The sequence below is a fragment of the Helobdella robusta genome (assembly GCF_000326865.2).
Source record: "Helobdella robusta unplaced genomic scaffold HELROscaffold_35, whole genome shotgun sequence".
Lineage (NCBI taxonomy): Eukaryota > Metazoa > Annelida > Clitellata > Rhynchobdellida > Glossiphoniidae > Helobdella > Helobdella robusta.
This window is the reverse complement of record NW_008704704.1, coordinates 1,854,232-1,873,087: the sequence shown is the minus strand read 5'-3', so window position 1 is coordinate 1,873,087 and position 18,856 is coordinate 1,854,232. Positions and strand designations below refer to the sequence as shown.

The window sequence follows — 18,856 nt, the reverse complement described above, 5'->3', positions numbered from 1 at the left end:
TTGACGACAACAGGACATATGTGAACACTTGAACGAACACTTTACTACTATCTGCAACAAACTTCTTTCTACTCTTCCTGCTGTTTCAACTAATCCGATTTCATTCATAAGCCGCTCTCTATCTGATTCTATTGATTTTTACCCCATCTCAACTTCTGAATTGATAACTTTAACTGCCAAGATGAAAAATAATAAATCGGTTGCTGCTGACGGATTAAATATGTTTTTATAAAAAATACAATTCACAATTTAACAATTCCCCTAATCCATATTTTCAATTTATCTTTGTCCACTGGTGTATTCCCTGATACTTTTAAAACTTCTAAAGTTATTCCTATATTTAAAAACGGTAAACCTGATGACATCAATAACTATAGACCCATTTCTCTTCTCTCTCCACTATCCAAACTTCTTGAAAAATTAGTTTATACTAGGTTGTTCTCCTTTTTTGAGGCCAACAAAATTTTTTGCAATAATCAATACGGTTTTAGGCCAAACCACTCCACAGAGCTTGCTACTCTTGATTTCATACATCACATTTTATCCAGGTTGAATGACAAAAAGCTTTCAGTTGGATTATTTTTAGACCTTTCCAAAGCATTTGATGTAATCAATCATAACATCTTACTAAACAAACTAAAACTTTATGGTGTCAGAAACGTAGCCAACGATTGGATTAAGAGTTATCTCTCTTCACGTAAACAATACGTCTCCGTTGAAAATCACCAATCTACTACGGCCTTCATCCTAAACGGCGTTCCTCAAGGCTCAATCTTAGGCCCTCTACTTTTTCTAATCTATATTAACGATATCCAAAATGTATCTACCGATATAAAATGTTTGCTTTATGCTGACGATACCAACCTCCTATTTACTCCTGATAACATCTCAAACTGTTCTGATTCAATTAACCAAGTGCTCTCTAAATATTCTGATTGGTTCTCTGCTAATAAACTCATAATAAACTACTCTAAGTGTTCTTATATCATCTTTGGCCCAAAAATCTTATCAAATTTGTCTCCAAACCTAAATCTTAATATCAACAATATCTCAATAAGTCGTGCATCTTCTTCTAAATTTTTAGGTATAACCATTTCTGAAAATCTTTCTTGGGAATCTCATCTACAATCTATCTCCTCTAAAATCAACAAACTCATAGGTCTTTTCTACAAAATCAAGCACAAATTAACCAAATCCGCCTTAAAAAAACTCTACTATGCTTTTATTTATCCTCATCTCACTTACTGCATAACCATTTGGGGTAACTCACCAAAAACCCATCTTCATTGTATGATATTGTCACAAAAAAGAGCTATACGCTAATCTTCAATTTGAACCCTTTCTCTCCCACTAGCTCTTTTTTTAGTAAACATAATATTTTGTCGATTAATTGTTTATACATTTATTTTACAGCTATTTTTGTATTCAAATTCTTAAATAATTTACTTCCCTCCTTTTTTTTCTAACTTTTTTACACTCAGTGAATCTGTTCAAACTCTCAAAACTAGACACACCACTATCTTTTACTCAGTAAAAACTCGCCTTAAACTCATCTCTACAAGTTTAAAAACAACTGGCCCTAAAATTTGGAAATTATTTGTGCCTCAGGCCATTCAAAACATAACAAACAAGCAACTCTTCAAAAAAAGGTTGCAATCTCAGCTTTACTTACTTCACCCCGACACCACCATCTAACGATTTATATACATTAATATATAGCTGTTGTTTAAATATGAATAGAAGTGTGGGTGTGTTGTGCGTGCGTGCGTGTGTGTGGTGCGTGTGTGTGGTGCGTGTGTGTGGTGCGAGTGCGTGGTGCGTGTGTGTTTTTGTCTGTCCGTTATTATTATGATTATTTGTCTGGTTAAGAAGTATTATCTGAATATATTCAATTGGAGTTAACATTTTTATAGGATTTCGATATAGTATTTGAATGTATTTGAACGCCGAAATTTAGTTTTTTTAATTTTCTAACCTTTGAACCTTTATGTTTATTAATGACTTAGTTAAGGGTGGCCTCTCCACAAGTTTATTTTAAACTTATTTGGCCCTCTATAATGAAAATAAAATAAAATAAAAAAAAAAATACATACATACATACATACATACAAACATACATACATACATCTGCTTGAGGTCTGATGATAGCAACTTGTTATGTGTGCCCCAAACCAACTTGAAAATGGCTGAGAGAAGTTTCTCAGTATGTGGACCAGCCGTTTGGAATAGTCTACCAAGTTATCTAAGACAGCCCAAACTGACAGAAAAATTGTTCAAGAAATTATTGAAATCATTTTGGTTTTCATTATAAAATTTGGTTTATCGTAGCAATTCAACTGTTTTTTTAGACAGTGCTTTTGTGAATCATTTTGTTTGTAATTAGCGCTATACAAATTTTCGAATAAAAAGAATAATAATGATACATTACAAATGGGACATGTGACCAGAAATAGGACATGTGACCAGAAAAACATCGTCAAAATCTATCGACTTGGCAAAAGAAGTGACATCATTACACGTCCGATTTTGATCAAATTTGATGATGCAAAGAACAAGGAATTGGTCCTAAGAAACAGTCACAGATTAAAATCCATTGGTGATGATTTGACGGGTATTGGTCTGAGCCACGATGTTACAAGTGAACAAAGGAATGAACTAAAACAGCTTGTCAGTTGTGGGAAGAAACAGGAATCTCAAGATAATGAGATTTTTTATACCGGGTGAGGGGGGACGTCGGGAGATGGAAAGTGGTACATTTACCTGCAAGAAAACAATAAGTTTGATTAATGGACGTGTTGGCACTAGGCATTGCTTGAAACAGTTGGTAAAGGTACAATATGTTAATTTTTGCAGAAACAACAAGAAATATAATACTAATAAGGAAACGGTTAGGATTGGTCTGTTGAATGTCAGGTCTATCAACAATAAGGTTGATGATATCTATGGAATGATTTATGATGGCCTCGACATACTGGTTCTGTGTGAAACATGGCACGAGACCAAAGGTAATATTTCCGTTAGATTAGCTATGCCACCTGGTTTCTCATTTGTGGATTTTGTCAGACCGCATGATCCTGGTCACGGGGGTTTGGTAATTTATTTTCGAAGTGATTTCAAGTATAAAAAATAAATCTACCTTCATTTTTCATGTTTGAAGCGCTGGCCATCAGATTGAAGATTTAAATTAATCAGTTCTGTTTAATTGCTCTCTACAGACCTGGCTCGGAACAGACGACTTCATTATTCTTTGAAGAGTTGATTTTTATTTTAGAGTTTATTACAATGTCGGAGGCACATGTCGTACTTATGGGTGATTTTAACATTCACGTTAAAAAGAAAGATAGTTCTTTCACTTTACAACTACATGAGATACTTGATATGTTCCAGTTGGTCAATTATGTTAATCAACAAACGCATGTGTTGGGAGGTACGTTAGACCTAGTAATTTGTTCACATGATTTTCCAATTCTTGATACTGAGATTGACCCGTGTTCGATATACTCAGATCACAGTTACGTAGGTGTGAGAGTGGCGTTGAATCAAGTCCGACCAAAATTGGTGAAAGCATGTATCAGACCGTGGAAAGATCTGAACGAATTTATAGGAACCGTCCGGAAAGTGGGCGGAAGAAAAGATGGGCACTCTTATCGGTGGCTAAAAACAGACTTTTTTCTGACAAGCATACGCATTATTGGAACAATATCGTAAATAGTAACAGAAATCAAAGAAATCTTTAGGATGTTGCCAATAAAATGTTAGGTAAAAATTCGGCAAACGATTCATTTAATGATGACAACGCTCTAAACGCTGATCAGATTTTACAATTTTTTAAAGATAAAATTGCTAGGATAATAGAAACAAAAAATGCACATTCTGAATTTCCGTTTCAAGTAGCTTCGATGCTGGATAAATGTACGATTTCATGCTTTCCGTTGGTTACTGAAACTCAGTTGAGGGAAACGGTACTTAAATCACCAACGAAAACGTGCAGTTTAGACATAATACCTACGCATATCTTTAAAAAATAGTTGAACTCATTTGTCTGTTTTCTGACGAGTTTTGTAAACCTTTGTTTACGCGTTGGTGAATTTCCTTCTAACTGTAAGCACGCGATAATTCAACCGATTTTGAAAATAGCTAACTCAGATGCAAATGAGGTGAGATATTACAGACCAATATCAAACCTTTTCTTTGTTTCAAAGGTTTTGAAGCATGTTGTTCTTAATTTCTTGATGAATTATCTAACGACGAACAATTTAATGCCACTCAACCAATCGGCCTACAGATGCTATTATTCAACTGAAACTGCATTGCTTCATGTATTGTCAAACATGTTTGTAGGCATGCATGATCGGAAGATGTCATTACTCTCCTTTCTCGACATATCTTCCGCTTTTGACTGCGTCAATCATAACAAGCTTCTGGTAAAATTGCAGAATAATTTTGGAGTTTCAGGAACGGTACTTACCTGGTTTGAATCGTATCTAACGGGTAGAACACTGCAGGTTTTGTTCAGAAAAGTCTTATCATCTGTCAAGAGGGTAACAACGGGTGTTTCTCAGGGATCAGTGCTAGGACCAGTTTTGTTTTTACTCTTTACATCGGATATAATTAAAATGAATGGACTTGTTGGTCATGCGTATGCAGATGACGTACACATAGTTGCTACAGGTCATCCAGAGACATTTCAGCCCGTGATTGATAAACTTGTTGGTTGTTTGATGGAGAGTGAACGTTGGATGTTGAGCAATTCCTTGAGGTTGAACCGGGGTAAAACTCAGATGCTTCCTGTCGGTACATGGCAGCAGTTTTCAAGACTTAATATAAACTCGGTTGAAGTTGGTGACGTTGAAGTATCATTTGCTTCTACAGCCTTAAATTTAGGGGTATGGTTGGATAGCAGGCTCTCAATGAAAAATCCAATAAAGTCGCTATCAATTGCAAGTATGATGCATTTCAGAAAATTGTACAAGATTCGACACTATTTGAACAGATCTGCCATGGAAACACTGGTACATGCTTTTATTACATCCAGATTAGATTATTGTAACAGTTTATATTTTAAAATACCTGACAAATTAATAGCTGTACTTTAGTCTATTCAAAATCGAGCTGCAAAACTTGTCACAAAAAATCTGAAGTTCGATCACGTGGCTCCAATCTTGAATGACCTACACTGGCTAAAAATTGGAAAAAAAATTTTCAAAATTGCTGTCTTAACGTTTCGGTCATTACATGGTTTAGCACCACAGTATTTGGCAGACATGTTTATCAGAAAAACATCTGTGTTCGCAGTTGAGATCAAATGACATGAATCTCCTGGTTGTGCCGACAACGAATTTACAGACCGGATCACGCAATATTGCTGTTGCTGGACCGCTGGTTTTGAACAGTCTTTCGGCATTTTTAAGAAGACCAGATCTATCATTGTTTTTGTTTAAAAAGGAGCTGAATTAACAATGTTTTGGTCTTCGTTTGATTAATATTTTGTTTGTTCATTTATTTTAGGGATTGCTTTTAAGATCTTTTTTTTAATTAGCGCTGTACAAATTGACTTGTAATAATAATAATAATAATAATAATAATAATAATACATACATACATACATACATACATACATACATACATACATACATAAAATTTAATTTAAATTTAATTAATCCATCATCCCATTCATAGTATATCATATATGTATGTATTCTCATCGAATCGTTCATCAATAAGAATCAATTGATACCAAATACTAACTTCAGTAACCATAGTCACTAGTTCAATTAATTCATCATCCCGGTCATAGTATATCATATACGTATGTATTTTCATTTAATCCTTCATTAATAAAAATCTACTGATACTAAACACTAGCTTCAGTTGCCATAGTCACTATATTAATTAATTCATCATCAAGTTCATAGACACATCCCATCATTTTGGTGCGTATCTCATTACTGTATGTATAGGTGTATGTATACATTCAGGTGTATACTTATACGTGTATATATTTAATTTAGATTCTAGTCAGTCCACAGTCAACAATTAGACAGTTCTAAAAATTTGATTCTGTAATAATTTACTCATAAAACACAACCAAAACATTGTCAAATTTTAACGTGCACTAATACACACATAACATTCAATCTAGGTAGTTTCAACAACCATTATTTCGGTATTTGTTCTAAACACTTTACCTAGCGCCCCAATGGCACCTTATTTAGACATGGAGGTAAAGTGAAGAGTTCTGAATGTGCCGGTTCATTCACAAAGCCTTCTTCTCTTTCATGCAAAAAATCATTGGGAAACAACTCTGTGAATGCTTTTTCAGAGTTTCGCGGGTCGATTTGGCGGACACCTTTATAGATAAATCTGCTAATCTCCGCTTGATGGACTATGTCCCAAAGCAACCAAAGGCCAAATTTGGTCAGGTTTTGTATAAAATCTAAATGATATTACAAAAAACCAAATGAACCTGTTGTGTGGTTCAAGCTGCTTTTTTTGCCAAGCATGGTTCTGAGCAAAAGTCCCCGGGGAAGTAGACGGCACAATCCAATAACAATGACCAACCAAAAAATTTGACAATTTTGGCAATCACGCGGTCAAAAAAATGGTTGACATCTAGAGCCTGTTATTGAAATAAAAAGGGCAAAATCATTGAAATCCATTCTTATCTTTTTCGTGAAATCAAAAATAGAAAAAGGCAATATTAGAAATACCATGCAACTTCTGGCTTTAACTGATTCAGTGGCACCTTTTTTTGATAAAACTATCAGGGCTTTAAACGAAAAACATCTCAAGGCTCTTCTGGATAGGCTACCAAACTCACCCAAATAACCTTCAAATGTGGTTGTGTCGCCACAACAAGTCCTGACATGTTTAAAATTTTTCTCAAGGGAAACCTCGGAAGGCAGAGATGGTCTCACCTCTGAGCATTTGAAGAATGTTACGTCTTCGATTGATTTTCAGGATCTTGTTAACGCCATTACGCATTTGTGAATTTGATTCTGAATGGGGATTCTCCCATCGAAATAGTTCCATATCTTTTGGGGGGAGGCTTGTGGCTCTGTTAAAAAAAGATGGTGGGATCAGACTAATTGCAGTGGGTTGCATTTGGAGACGTCTGACTGCCAAATGTGTTTTATCAGCTGTTAAAAGCAAAGTTGTCCCTCTTCTACAACCCCAACAAGTGGGGGTTGGTGTCAGCGGTGGGGCGGAAGGCGCTGTGCATGCCGTAAGACAATTTGTTGATAGTATAGAAGACAATATGATTGCTTGATAAAACTCAATTTTTCCAATGCATTTAACTCACTCAGGCATGATCATATGCTGAATTTTGTGAAATTTGTCACCCCAGACATTCTGAACTTTAGTCTTTCAGCCTACGCCACCCCTTCCATTTTGGCCTTTGGTAGCAGCAAAATTATGTTGGCGGAGTGCTTTTTTCTTTGACAATTAACTCGTTAATAAAACTTCTCAAAGCTAAATTTGTCGTGCCATACTTGGACGATATCTCCCTGGAGGGTAAAACTGATGTAGTGCTCGAAGATGTCAATTTTATTTCCAATAAAAAAACTTTTACAGGTCTAGTTCTGAACCACAAAAAATGCGAAATGTTTTCCAATAAAGCAGACCTAGTAAGCACAATGCATCCAATTAAAAAACTTGCCACGGGAGTTATGAAATTTTTGGGGTCAATTGTTTATCCAGGTGACGCCCAAAGCAAATTTTTTCTGGATAAACTTGCAAAGCTTGAATTCATTTTGCGTCGTTTGGAAATGATTTCCAAACACAAAGCACTAACCCAAGCTGCAAGCTACGTACCTGCCTCGTCTCATTTATTTTTTCAGAACATCACCGAGCCCAGAAAGATTAATCGTAGAAAAGTTTGACCGTTGTCTCCTCAGTGGTTTTGGAAAAATCTTCAATGTGGCCATCATTTTTATTTTTCATTCATTTCAAAATAATTTTCAATAATAAATATTTTAAAACATTAATTATAATTATAAGTATTTTGAAAATTTAAATTTGTTATTTATTTCAAAATAATTTTCAATAATAAATATTTTAAAAACAGCTTGCGTTATTTTAAAAATAAAATACTAATCTATTTTATAGATAAAATAAATCATGATCAATCAATCAAATTAATTTTTATAGTCAATGAATTCAGGAACTAATAAAAAAGTGTTTTGGCTTGCATTCATAAATTATAAATTTTTTTAAAGTGAATAACGAAAGAGATAAATTCTTTATTTACAAATAAATAACATTTTTAAAAAAGACGCAAAATTAAAAACTGCTCTTTAAATATCATTTAATATTTTAAAAGACAAGAAAAATTAAAAATTGCGCTTTTAAAAATTATTTATTGTATCACAAATTACAACAAGATAAGAGCAGGTTTTTAAAAAGAGATAAATGAAGCAAAATTTACCTAGATTTATTAACTCTTTGTTTACCATTTTTTGAATTACCCATTACCGATCCAAAATTTTGTGTGACTGTTAGGATGAAGATTTTTTAATATTCTAGTAAATGGGTTTTGACATTTCAAACTTTTGTTGAAAATACTTTTTTTGCCTTTATCTTTACTGATGTAAAGTAATTTCTAGACTGTTTACATTTTTCAGCATTAGCAGTCGATTCTGTTTGTTTGATAATTTAATTATTTCATAAGATACTCATGCTTTTCTATTTTTTGTTCCTGCGACTGCAAAGGTGCGTATGTCAAGAGTTATAATGAGTATATTATAGAATTTCAAGTATGCTGTATCTATATTATTCTCGTTATTTACTGATTGCCAATTTTTAAATAAAAGTTTTTTTTTATTAAAAAAGTGGATGTTTTATTAATTATCCTTCTTAAAATTAGGTCTTCATTGAAAGCAGTTTAAAAATTCTCTAAAAAAAGTCTAAAATTTATAATTGGGTGGGTGGTATATTGCAATAATTTTTAGCGCAACTTTATTATGGAAAATGGTCAGAAAAGTCTGAGACTGATTCCACTTTCACAAAGTTGGTATAAATTCGTAAATATGTTGTCGATTAATAAAGTGGTGTTAAAAGCTGCTTTTGCTGGTAAATTAATTAAAGGCGAAAACATAATGAAAATAATAAATTTAGAAAATTTTTAGGGTTATTTGAATCTTTCTCCAATAAATTAACATTAAAGTCACCTACTATAACAGTTTTATCTGCAGGGTTGAAGGCGTGTAATATCAAATTCATTTTATATAAAAAAAAACTCAAATTTATAATTTGGTGGGCGGTATATTGCAATAAATTTTAGCGCACCCTTAGATAAAGCATGCTCCGATTCAATGTCCACACAGAGAACGTCGACATTTTCATCATTAAATGAACTGTTATCATTTAGAGTGGGAAAATTGGAGTATGGATTCCAGAGGCTGCATTGCTTTGGTCAGCTGTGCAGCTATAAATCCTGGGAAATGCCTTCCTGACATAAGCTCTACTTATAAAGTCCAGCTGCTGAGTCGTCGCTCCTCGTGAGTAATGCTAACAGCAGAAGGAGCGAAAACGAGTTCTTGGCGAGCGCTTAAACCAGATAACCCGGGTTGAGGGCGCCAGTTATCAAACTGTCTAGGAAAAGATTAACTCTGATTTTAAAACCTGGAAAAAGACACTTCGATAACACTACTCGGGTGGATGGAGCTCAAAACTAGGGATAGCACATCGTCCAGGAGAAGGAAAACTCTGATCGCAAACTTGCGTTGAGACCACACGTCAGGCGGCATTCATCATATAGAATCAACTGGTAGGCCTCTGCATTTGCATTTGCAGTTTTTTCTAGTCGTCTTGGAGACTGTTTATGCTACTGGGTTCAGATGGCTGCAACAAAGTTTTGTGGACCGAGGGCTTTCGCAACTTCCTTCCACGTTAAAATTTTTCTGCGTCCATTTTACGCGCTAATACCGGTGACAGGAGACCTTTTAAAGACCTGCGGCGATGGTTACACAGGTGACGGATGTAGATTCAAGATTATAGTGTAAGCCTATAGTTTGTGTGCTGCACGCAGACGGTTTTGGAGTGATGGTCACTGAGACTTGAAAAAAAGAATGACAAATCTTTTCGGCAGCTTCCAGGGTGACTGAGCAGTCTTATTTAGGACTCACAATGCTCACCTCAAACGAGGAGGAGCCTAAAAAATGTGGCCTAAAAACTGCTCATTCCCAACTTTTTCTCAAATGAGCAACCGCGTTCATTGAGCATCTTTCTTAGCGGTCAAAAAATTAAAATTTATTCGTGAAACTATTCAATTTGCGACCTGAAACGTCCGAACGCTTTTTGTGCTAAACTGTTTCGTAACGACCTTTGCGGCGCACCGCTCTTATTGCCCTCGAACTTGGCAAATGTTAAATCGACATTGCTGCGCTTGTCACTGCGGGTTGTCACTATTGATGATGTTCCATTTGCAACTGATATTTGCGCTGTGGGTTGTAGCATTGACATCTACAGTGTTGGCACTGTTGTTGTTGTTGTTATTGTTGATGTTGTTGTTGATAATAATAATAATAACGTTTTTAAATATTGTAAAAATAATATTAATAATATGTAGTTAATTAAATAAATTAATTCGCGCTTCTCGGCTGAGCGTTGATATTTACCTTAACAACCATAGTATAAACAATCTTGCCGTTAAAATTTTAAAAATCACGTTTTATATTGTTTATAGTTATTAAATTTATTTTATTGGTTTTCTGTTTTAATTAAATAATTTATATAAATTAATAATTACTTGTTCCTTCTTATCAAATATCTTACATACCTTATATATAATGCACTGAAGATGAGTTATCTATAACTCGAAATAGCTATTTGCAAATTTATTTAATAAAAATTTTTTAAAAAACAATAAAATGTCTAATTTTTCTTAAATTAATAAATTAAAAAGAAATATAAAAAAGTTGAACATTGTTGAAAGTAGTGTTGAATTTTTGAAATATATATATATATATATATATATATATATATATATTTATTTATTTATTTAGAGAGAGAGAGAGATACATAAGCACATAATTTAAGAACATTGTATGTTAAAGGTTAGGCTAGGTATACATGACACATAATTACAACATCACTAATTGTGCGGTGAGCTGGAAAATTTTCTTTGTGCTTTAACACGGGTTATGCAAATATGCATAAATTATAAGCTGATCTTTGTGTACAGAATTTGGCATATCACACAACTTATTCACATATTTGAATTAAATAACTATTTGCTTGGTTTATTTTTTCATGTTCAACATGTAGATAACCGTAAATTTGAGTATTTATTCTAACGTATGTAAAATGGTAACTAAAATCCTGCCCCGGCTCCGGCCCCGGCCGGTTTTTGAATTTTAAATCCGGCCAAGTCCGGCCCCGGCCGGATTTGAAAAACCTGAATCCGGTGCATCCCTAATATATATATATATATATTATATGAGTATTTATATAGCGCCTTCAAAAGGGAGTTTCTCAAATTCTCAAAGCGCTTTTATAAAAAAGAAATACACAATCGGTAAAAAAAACAAGCAAAACCAAAAATTAATCAAATATAAAAATCAATGTTTTAAAAAATAGTTAACTGTCAGAAGTAGTTGCTGGATTCACATTGTGTTTATTGTTGTTTTTGTTGTTGTTGTTAAATGACCTCTCTCTAATCTTCACATATTCACGCTAAGTACCTTCGTTGTTGACCAATGTGGAAAATCTCTGATGGACGCATAGTCGAAAAGACGTTGAAATGTTTTCATTATTAAGCTCTGCATTTTCATCTTTTATCTTGAATAACGAGTAGCAGGATTACGTCTCAATTCATATTTCTTTTATACGTTTAAAACATTTCCCAACGTTGCTTATGTAAAAACTCTCACAAACGATAGGTTTATTTTCTTTGATTTTTGAATCACTAGCTGGATGAAAACCAATGACAACTTTGGGTGCATTTTCTTCATGATTAATTGATCATAACCATACTTCACCCGATTTTTCCGTTTTTGGACTTTTTTGAAACTGTCAGAATCACCATCCTTATTTTGTTCCTAAACTTTAATAAACCTGTCGGAATCGGGAATCTCCATCACTTTATATCAAAAAATTTGAAGTTACATTTTTAGATATTGAAGTGTAAGTAATATCTTCAATTTTGTTAATAATTATATCCTGTTTAGTTACTCAACATATTGTTAAAAGCATCAGTTTGTTTTTCTACGACTGTAGCCAGCTCGGCTGCATTCAAAACTTTAGTCTCCTTCAACTTCACTTTGCTTTTCAACTGCATTCATTAACTTGGACCACCAAAACCAGACATCGGTTCTACGTTTGCGATGTCTATGGTTTACTTGACATCGTGTTGTGGATTTTCAATCTCTAAATTTTTCATTATAAACTGAAGTTTTTGCTAATTTTCCTTCAATAAAACAAAAATTAATTTTTTCTGACAACGTTTTTAAAATTTTCGAAAGTTTTCGTTGCTGTATTATATTACAGTTCGTTTTATAGTTTATTGTGAATTTAACAAATTTTCATCATCGTCGTCATAGTAACTGATTTTAATTTTAAATTTCAACGGGTTTTTTATTCTAATTTAATTTAGTTTAATTTAAATAACAATTTCACTTTATTTTTAGCTAATTTCAATTTTTTCAGTTAAGTTTCTAGTTTTCTGTTTTATTAATTTTATTTTTTTCATCAGTTTTTACTTATATCTACTCGTTACTAATTATTGCTCACATCCTCAATCGAATGATCTAATACACACGCCAACAACTGCTTGATGTTCTACCCGACAAATTCGCCATCAAAAGACCGCTAAGAAAAACTCTTTTCCTCAAAAAAATTTGGATCCCAGATCATCACCAACATCAACACCTTTTCTCTTTTCTTCAATCGCTACAGCACTCTACAACATCTTTAACATCAACATCCCAGGACCATCTACCTTAATCGCTACAGCAATCTACAACAACTTCAACATCAACACCCTCAGTCCATCTACCTGGCACTAATTCATCGTCAACAATACCAGTAGTAAATTCATCAACCCGTGAAAGAAGCAACCACCCCAGTCGAAGCTCCTCACCTAATCATCCCAATCTCATCAACATCAAATTCACCCAGACTTACAACCCAGCGAAAATCACCCCATGTCATCATCCACCCACCATCTACATTTTGAATGTCACTAGCATTGTCAAGCCACATGCTACTCTCTAACACTGCGTTAGGGAGCGATTCAAAACTCATCATTGGAGGTGATTTTAATCAACTCGACCATCATCCCATCCTTCAAACAGGTCTACACCTTATATTCTGGGGTCCTACCCACCAAGGTCACAACCTTGACAGAATACATGGGATTAATGTAAACCTGGACATCACTCACACTTATAGGTCACACGTTTCAACACATCATGTACACGAATATTTATATGGCGCTAATTAAATAGTTTTTCAAAAGCAAACAATCAATCAATCAATCTTCGTTTTGCGTCCAGAGACCCAGTTTCCCGAGGTAGGACGTTGTTTTCTTTGCCATCAACTTTTTGCGCCAAATTAGACGATCAGTTGTATCCATTTCATTTAAATTTAGAGCTTTCATGTCTTGCTCGATTGTTTGCGACCAGGACTTCTTTGGACGGCCTTTGGGACGTGTGCCAGGTACTTCAACATCTGCAAGAGAAGTTATAGCACTGTTTCCACTTCGTTTGACATGACCAAACCACCGCAGACGGTGTTGCCGGCATTCGTCCTTTATATCATCTAAACCAGCACGACGCAGGATTTCGGTAGGTTTGATGTGGTCCTTCAGACTAATTCGTTGCATCCATCGGAGCATTTTCATGTCGGTTCGTTGAAGTTGTTGTTCCAGTTTAGTTGTCATTGGCTATGTTTCTGCACCATATAACAACACCGGACGTATCACAGATTTATAAAGTCTTGATTGTAGTGGTAGTGGGATGTCATGCCGTCGCATCAATATAGAGGCAAGGAGATGCCATTTATTCCAGACTGCACGTATGCGTGCTCGAACGGCAGCTTCCGCTGTTCCAAGTACAATCCAGAACATCCCCTAGATATTGAAACGATGTGACTTTCTCTATTTTAATGGCTTCAAAAACAGTGCTATTTTGAATTTGTTGTTGTGGATTGATGCAAGCAGGACAAACAAAATTGGACACTTTAGATAAAGTACCAACTAATTTTGAACAACGTTTGTGACACCACTGGTTACACTGCTGACACTTGATTGAATTGTTACCTACACCAGCTTTACAAACTGAACAGGGCCATCGTCCAGTAGCTGTGGATTGGATGGGTTCACCAGTGTTCATTGCTTTGGTTTTGCTGATGTTGACTTTAAATCCATGATCGGCGAGTCTGGTGTTCCAATCTCCAAACATCTGTGCTGCATTCTGCTCAAACGTGGCTGTTAAAACGATATCATCAGCATATACTAGATTCCAAATGTCACCAGTGCGTATCGGTTTTGTGATTTCTTCCATCACAGTTATAAATAATAGTGGACTGAGAATCGAGCCTTGGTGAACTCCAACGCCGATGTCAAATGCATCTGTGTTTCCAACCGTTGTGCTGACAAGAGTCTTAGTATTCGTATACATTTCCATCACAAGTCGAACAAGATATTCTGGAATGAGTTGTCGACGTAGACTCCACCTGATTGCTTTACGGGGAACTAGATCAAATGCTTTTTCAAGGTCTACAAAAATATGTGATAGTTGTTGATGCTTTGCGAGGTACTTCTCTTGCAGTTGCCGAAGGATGTGAATTGCATCAATTGTTGATTTCCCCGCTAGAAAACCAAATTGATAATTTCCGATTGTGATGCACGACGTTAATCTTCTCTCAATGATTTTTTCGACAATTTTCAGGGAGTGTTCTAACAGACGTATACCCCAATATGATGAACAGTTCAATGAATCACCTTTGCCTTTGTATAGCGGGACTGTCATGCTATAGTTCCATTCAGTCGGTATTGAGCAATTTCTCCAAATTTCACGGCAAAGTTGTAGTAACGTTTGGATACCTGCAGTACCAGATGCTTTGATAGTAACGTTTGGATACCTGCAGTACCAGATGCATTTTGTACACTGTCATTCCACCACCAAGTGCCACGTTCATGCTGACGTTTTGTACCAGTTTTCCCACAAACTGTAGTTGCAGCGTTCATTTGTGAGTCCAAAGGGCCCTGCTGCCTTTCCATCCTTCATAGCTTTTAGAGCTTCTGTAAACTCCTCTATAGTGATGTCTGGAATCGGACCTTCGATGGATGGAGCGTCAAAGTTAACATTGATGAGATTTGTTTCGTTTAACAGACGGTTGAAGTATTCTCTCCACTGTAGCTTGATCTCATCTTGTTCAAGAACCATATCAATTTTGTCGTTTTTGATACATGAGGCACCAACTATGTCTTTTTTCGTACGCTTTGCTTGTTTTGCTATACGATACAGAGATTTCATTGGTTCACCTTTGCTTTTAATGAGCCACTCTCTGCACTGATCTGTCCGAGCTAGTGCAACTTTACGTCTTGCATAGTTGTTCTTCTCACGGAAAATATTATGGTCATCAACAGACTTTGATTTTTGCCATTGCTTGTATGCAACTTTCTTTTCAGCTATTGCATTTTGTACACTGTCATTCCACCACCAAGTGTCACGTTCATGCTGACGTTTTGTACCAGTTTTCCCACAAACTGTAGTTGCAGCGTTCATTAAAACGGTTTTGTATGTACTCCAATCTGTACTGGCTTGCGATTGGTGGTCTAACTGTGTGGCGACAATCTGTTGAAATTTTTCTCGATGAATATTGCTTTTCAGCTTCCACGTTTTGATTCTCCGAGGCATTTGTTTAGACTTATGTTTTGACTGTTCGACAACCAGGTCTGCCACAAGGAGTCTATGTTGGGCGACACATGATTCGCCAGGTATAACTTTGACGTTTTTGAATAGCCTTTGATGTTGTTGCTTGACAGCGAAGAAATCAATTTGCGTGGCTGATGGTCCACTTTTGTATGTTATGAGATGTTCTGACCTCTTTCTAAAATATGTGTTCAGTAAACAAAACCCGTAACTTTCAGCAAACTCAAGGATGCGGTTGCCATCTTCATTCCGTTTTTCATAGCCAAAACCGCCATGTACGTTGTCAAAACCATCTGTTTTCTCTCTAACGTGGCCATTCAGATCGCCTCCAATCAGGATTGTTTCAGATTTTGGTATTGTTGAGATGGTGTCAGAGAATGCAGTCCAGAAGTCATTTTTCATCTCTTCTGATTCGCCTGTCTGTGGTGCGTATGCAGAAAAAATAATCATTGTTTGCTTTTCTATGCGAAGCTTGATCCACATGAGACGTGAACTAATCCTTTTAATATCCATTACTTCTTGGGCTAGCGGTTCTCTGACAAAAATTCCAACACCATTTTTGGCCGTCTTTTGACCATTCCAGAATAGTTTATATTTTTCTTTGTCTGAGTTGACATGACAGACACCATTCGATTTCCATCGGGTTTCCTGAAGGCAGCAGATGTCAATCCTTCTACGCTCGAGCATTTCTGCGATTTTCATGCTGTGGCCAGTCAGTGATCCAACATTGAACGTTCCAAGTCTAACTACCATAGAGGGGCCATTCTGAATTTTTCTGCAACATCCCTCCGCTATTGCATACTTCCCAGGGATTTTTGGCACCCCTTGACCACTTAAGGCCTGCTGGGGACTAGGGGCCGTTGTTTTTCTTTGTGATGGCATAAGAATAATTTGGGGAAAAGTTTTTACATCCGGACACCCATCCTAACGACAACCACCAGTTATAAGCGGTGGGCATAGTCTTTCGCTCAAAAGCACGCAAGGCAGCGTGGATGCAGTTTTATGTCATACTCAGGACCAAGTTGATACAGAAAATAACTTTTCTGAACATAAAGAAATATATTTGGTGGTTTCTTCTTTACAAAATGAAGAACACTCTGAAATGGAGCCAACGTCTTTTGTCTTAACTGCTTCAATAAACTGATAGCAACCAATATAGTCTGTTGATAAAAGATTCATCATTCTTATTTGATTAATTGAATAATCAAAAAGGCTACTTGAACAATCAGACAAACGGAAGTGCGTGAAATTTATAGAAAAGAAGCACGAAAAGAAGACGGAAAGGCAAGCAGATAAAAATAAGGGGTAAAGGACTTCTTATATCTGCAGTAGGTTCATTTGATATCCAAACGACTTTTTATAAGCTTAAATTTATTTTTGCCATGTGAAAGAATTCATCTCATCAAACAAATAAATCAAACATTAAATAAACATTAGATTAGTAAAAAATAAACATCAATGATTGACACTACAGCGAAAATAAATATGTTTTCGACATCTTCTTAAATTTCTCAACACCCAGAGCAGGGTCTCGCAAGTCTTTGGGAAGACCGTTCCAGACTCTAGGACCAAACATGGCAAAGCTTCTAGATCATCTTGGAGTTGTTGCTGCTCTTCCACCTCCGCCAACTAACTCAATACCGAGAAATAACACCACGAACGAGAAAAGTCATCTCATTTCGCCGTCGTCATCCTTCACAGAGTAGTGCTTGCCTTCAACATCTCAACAACATCGACTTCAATAATATCTTCGAATTCAACATCATCACCACCAACAATACTCTACCAATAATTTTTAATAATAATACTATTAATTTTGATAATATTATAAATCACAATAATACTTGTAATAATAATAATAAAGATAATAATATTAACAATAGTGCCAATGATAATGATAATAATAATAACAATATTAACGATAATACGTTCATCACTAACTCTATTGACAATTTTATGCAACACTGTTTTGATAAATTTTATAAAATCATCAACTCAATCATCAACTCATTTTATAAAATCATTAACTCAACTTACAACACGTACTACCCAACATCAAACATCACGATCAGATCATCAGACCCTCCATTCATCAGCCCATTCATCAAATATCTACTTTGTCAAAAAAATAAATTCATGAGATCAGGATCCATCCTCAAAGCCAAATACATAAATAAACTAATCATCAACTTCAACTTTTACTAAGAGTAAGCGTGGAAGCAAAGCCATGTGGGGCCAAGTCAACAAGATTAGATACTCTGGCATATCATTCAACATGTCAATCTCACAGCAAATTGATGCCAACACACTCAACACCCACTTTGCTTCTATGTCAACCGACCCGTCCTACAAAACTCAACTCCACCAACAAAAGCAACAACAATCAATAGTCGTCAACATCAACAATTTACCCCATACTTTGTCCTGCACATGCTATCAAAGGCCTGTCCAACTGGTACAGGTTCAGACAGTCTACCAGCATGGTTTCTACAAATCATCGCTCCATTCATCTCCAGAATTTTAAGTTCACTCTACAATCACTGCTTAATGCATTCATTCATCTCATCACAATAGAAATCCAGCACAATTCATCCAATTCTTAAAACAAAATACCCGTCATCCCCGATAGATTATCGCCCAATATCTATCATCACCATACTTTCACGTATTCTAAAAAAATTCATCGTTAGGTCATTCATCTATCCATGTTTCAACCATTCATCCATCAAACCACTATTACAAGATCAGTTTGCATTTCGCTCTACAGGCTCATCTACATCTGCCATCATTTCTCTTACTTCCTCAATAACATCTCACTTTAAAAATATTAATTAACTTCATTTTATTGCTCTCGACTTTTCTAAAGTTTTTGACATTTTCAATCACTTATCACTTTCAAATAAGTTAGCCTCTCTTCCTCTACCTGACAACATTTACAATATTATAATAAATTTTCTTTCTAATAAGAGTCATTCTAC

At 35.4% G+C, this 18,856-nt stretch overlaps 4 protein-coding genes across 4 annotated transcripts; 2 read left to right on the top strand and 2 right to left on the bottom strand.

Annotated features, from left to right (window-relative positions):
• Positions 1–2,430: 2,430 nt before the first annotated feature.
• Positions 2,431–3,708, top strand: HELRODRAFT_175929 (hypothetical protein; the record flags this gene model as incomplete). Its single annotated transcript, XM_009023294.1, has 3 exons — positions 2,431–2,720; positions 2,854–3,117; positions 3,216–3,708. 3 exons carry the CDS (start codon positions 2,431–2,433, stop codon positions 3,706–3,708), a joined length of 1,047 nt encoding a protein of 348 aa, XP_009021542.1.
• A 2,480-nt stretch (positions 3,709–6,188) lies between these two features.
• Positions 6,189–7,829, bottom strand: HELRODRAFT_175928 (hypothetical protein; the record flags this gene model as incomplete). Its single annotated transcript, XM_009023293.1, has 4 exons — positions 6,189–6,436; positions 6,562–6,619; positions 6,711–6,943; positions 7,796–7,829. The coding sequence occupies 4 exons, from the start codon at positions 7,827–7,829 to the stop codon at positions 6,189–6,191; spliced, it is 573 nt and encodes a 190-aa protein (XP_009021541.1).
• A 1,485-nt stretch (positions 7,830–9,314) lies between these two features.
• HELRODRAFT_175927 (hypothetical protein) lies at positions 9,315–10,203 on the top strand (the record flags this gene model as incomplete). Its single annotated transcript, XM_009023292.1, has 3 exons — positions 9,315–9,414; positions 9,796–9,972; positions 10,091–10,203. The coding sequence occupies 3 exons, from the start codon at positions 9,315–9,317 to the stop codon at positions 10,201–10,203; spliced, it is 390 nt and encodes a 129-aa protein (XP_009021540.1).
• A 1,111-nt stretch (positions 10,204–11,314) lies between these two features.
• Positions 11,315–17,060, bottom strand: HELRODRAFT_175926 (hypothetical protein; the record flags this gene model as incomplete). The annotated part of the gene is made up of 4 exons (XM_009023291.1): positions 11,315–11,415; positions 11,685–11,781; positions 16,395–16,746; positions 16,918–17,060. 4 exons carry the CDS (start codon positions 17,058–17,060, stop codon positions 11,315–11,317), a joined length of 693 nt encoding a protein of 230 aa, XP_009021539.1.
• Between the last annotated feature and the right edge of the window lie 1,796 nt (positions 17,061–18,856).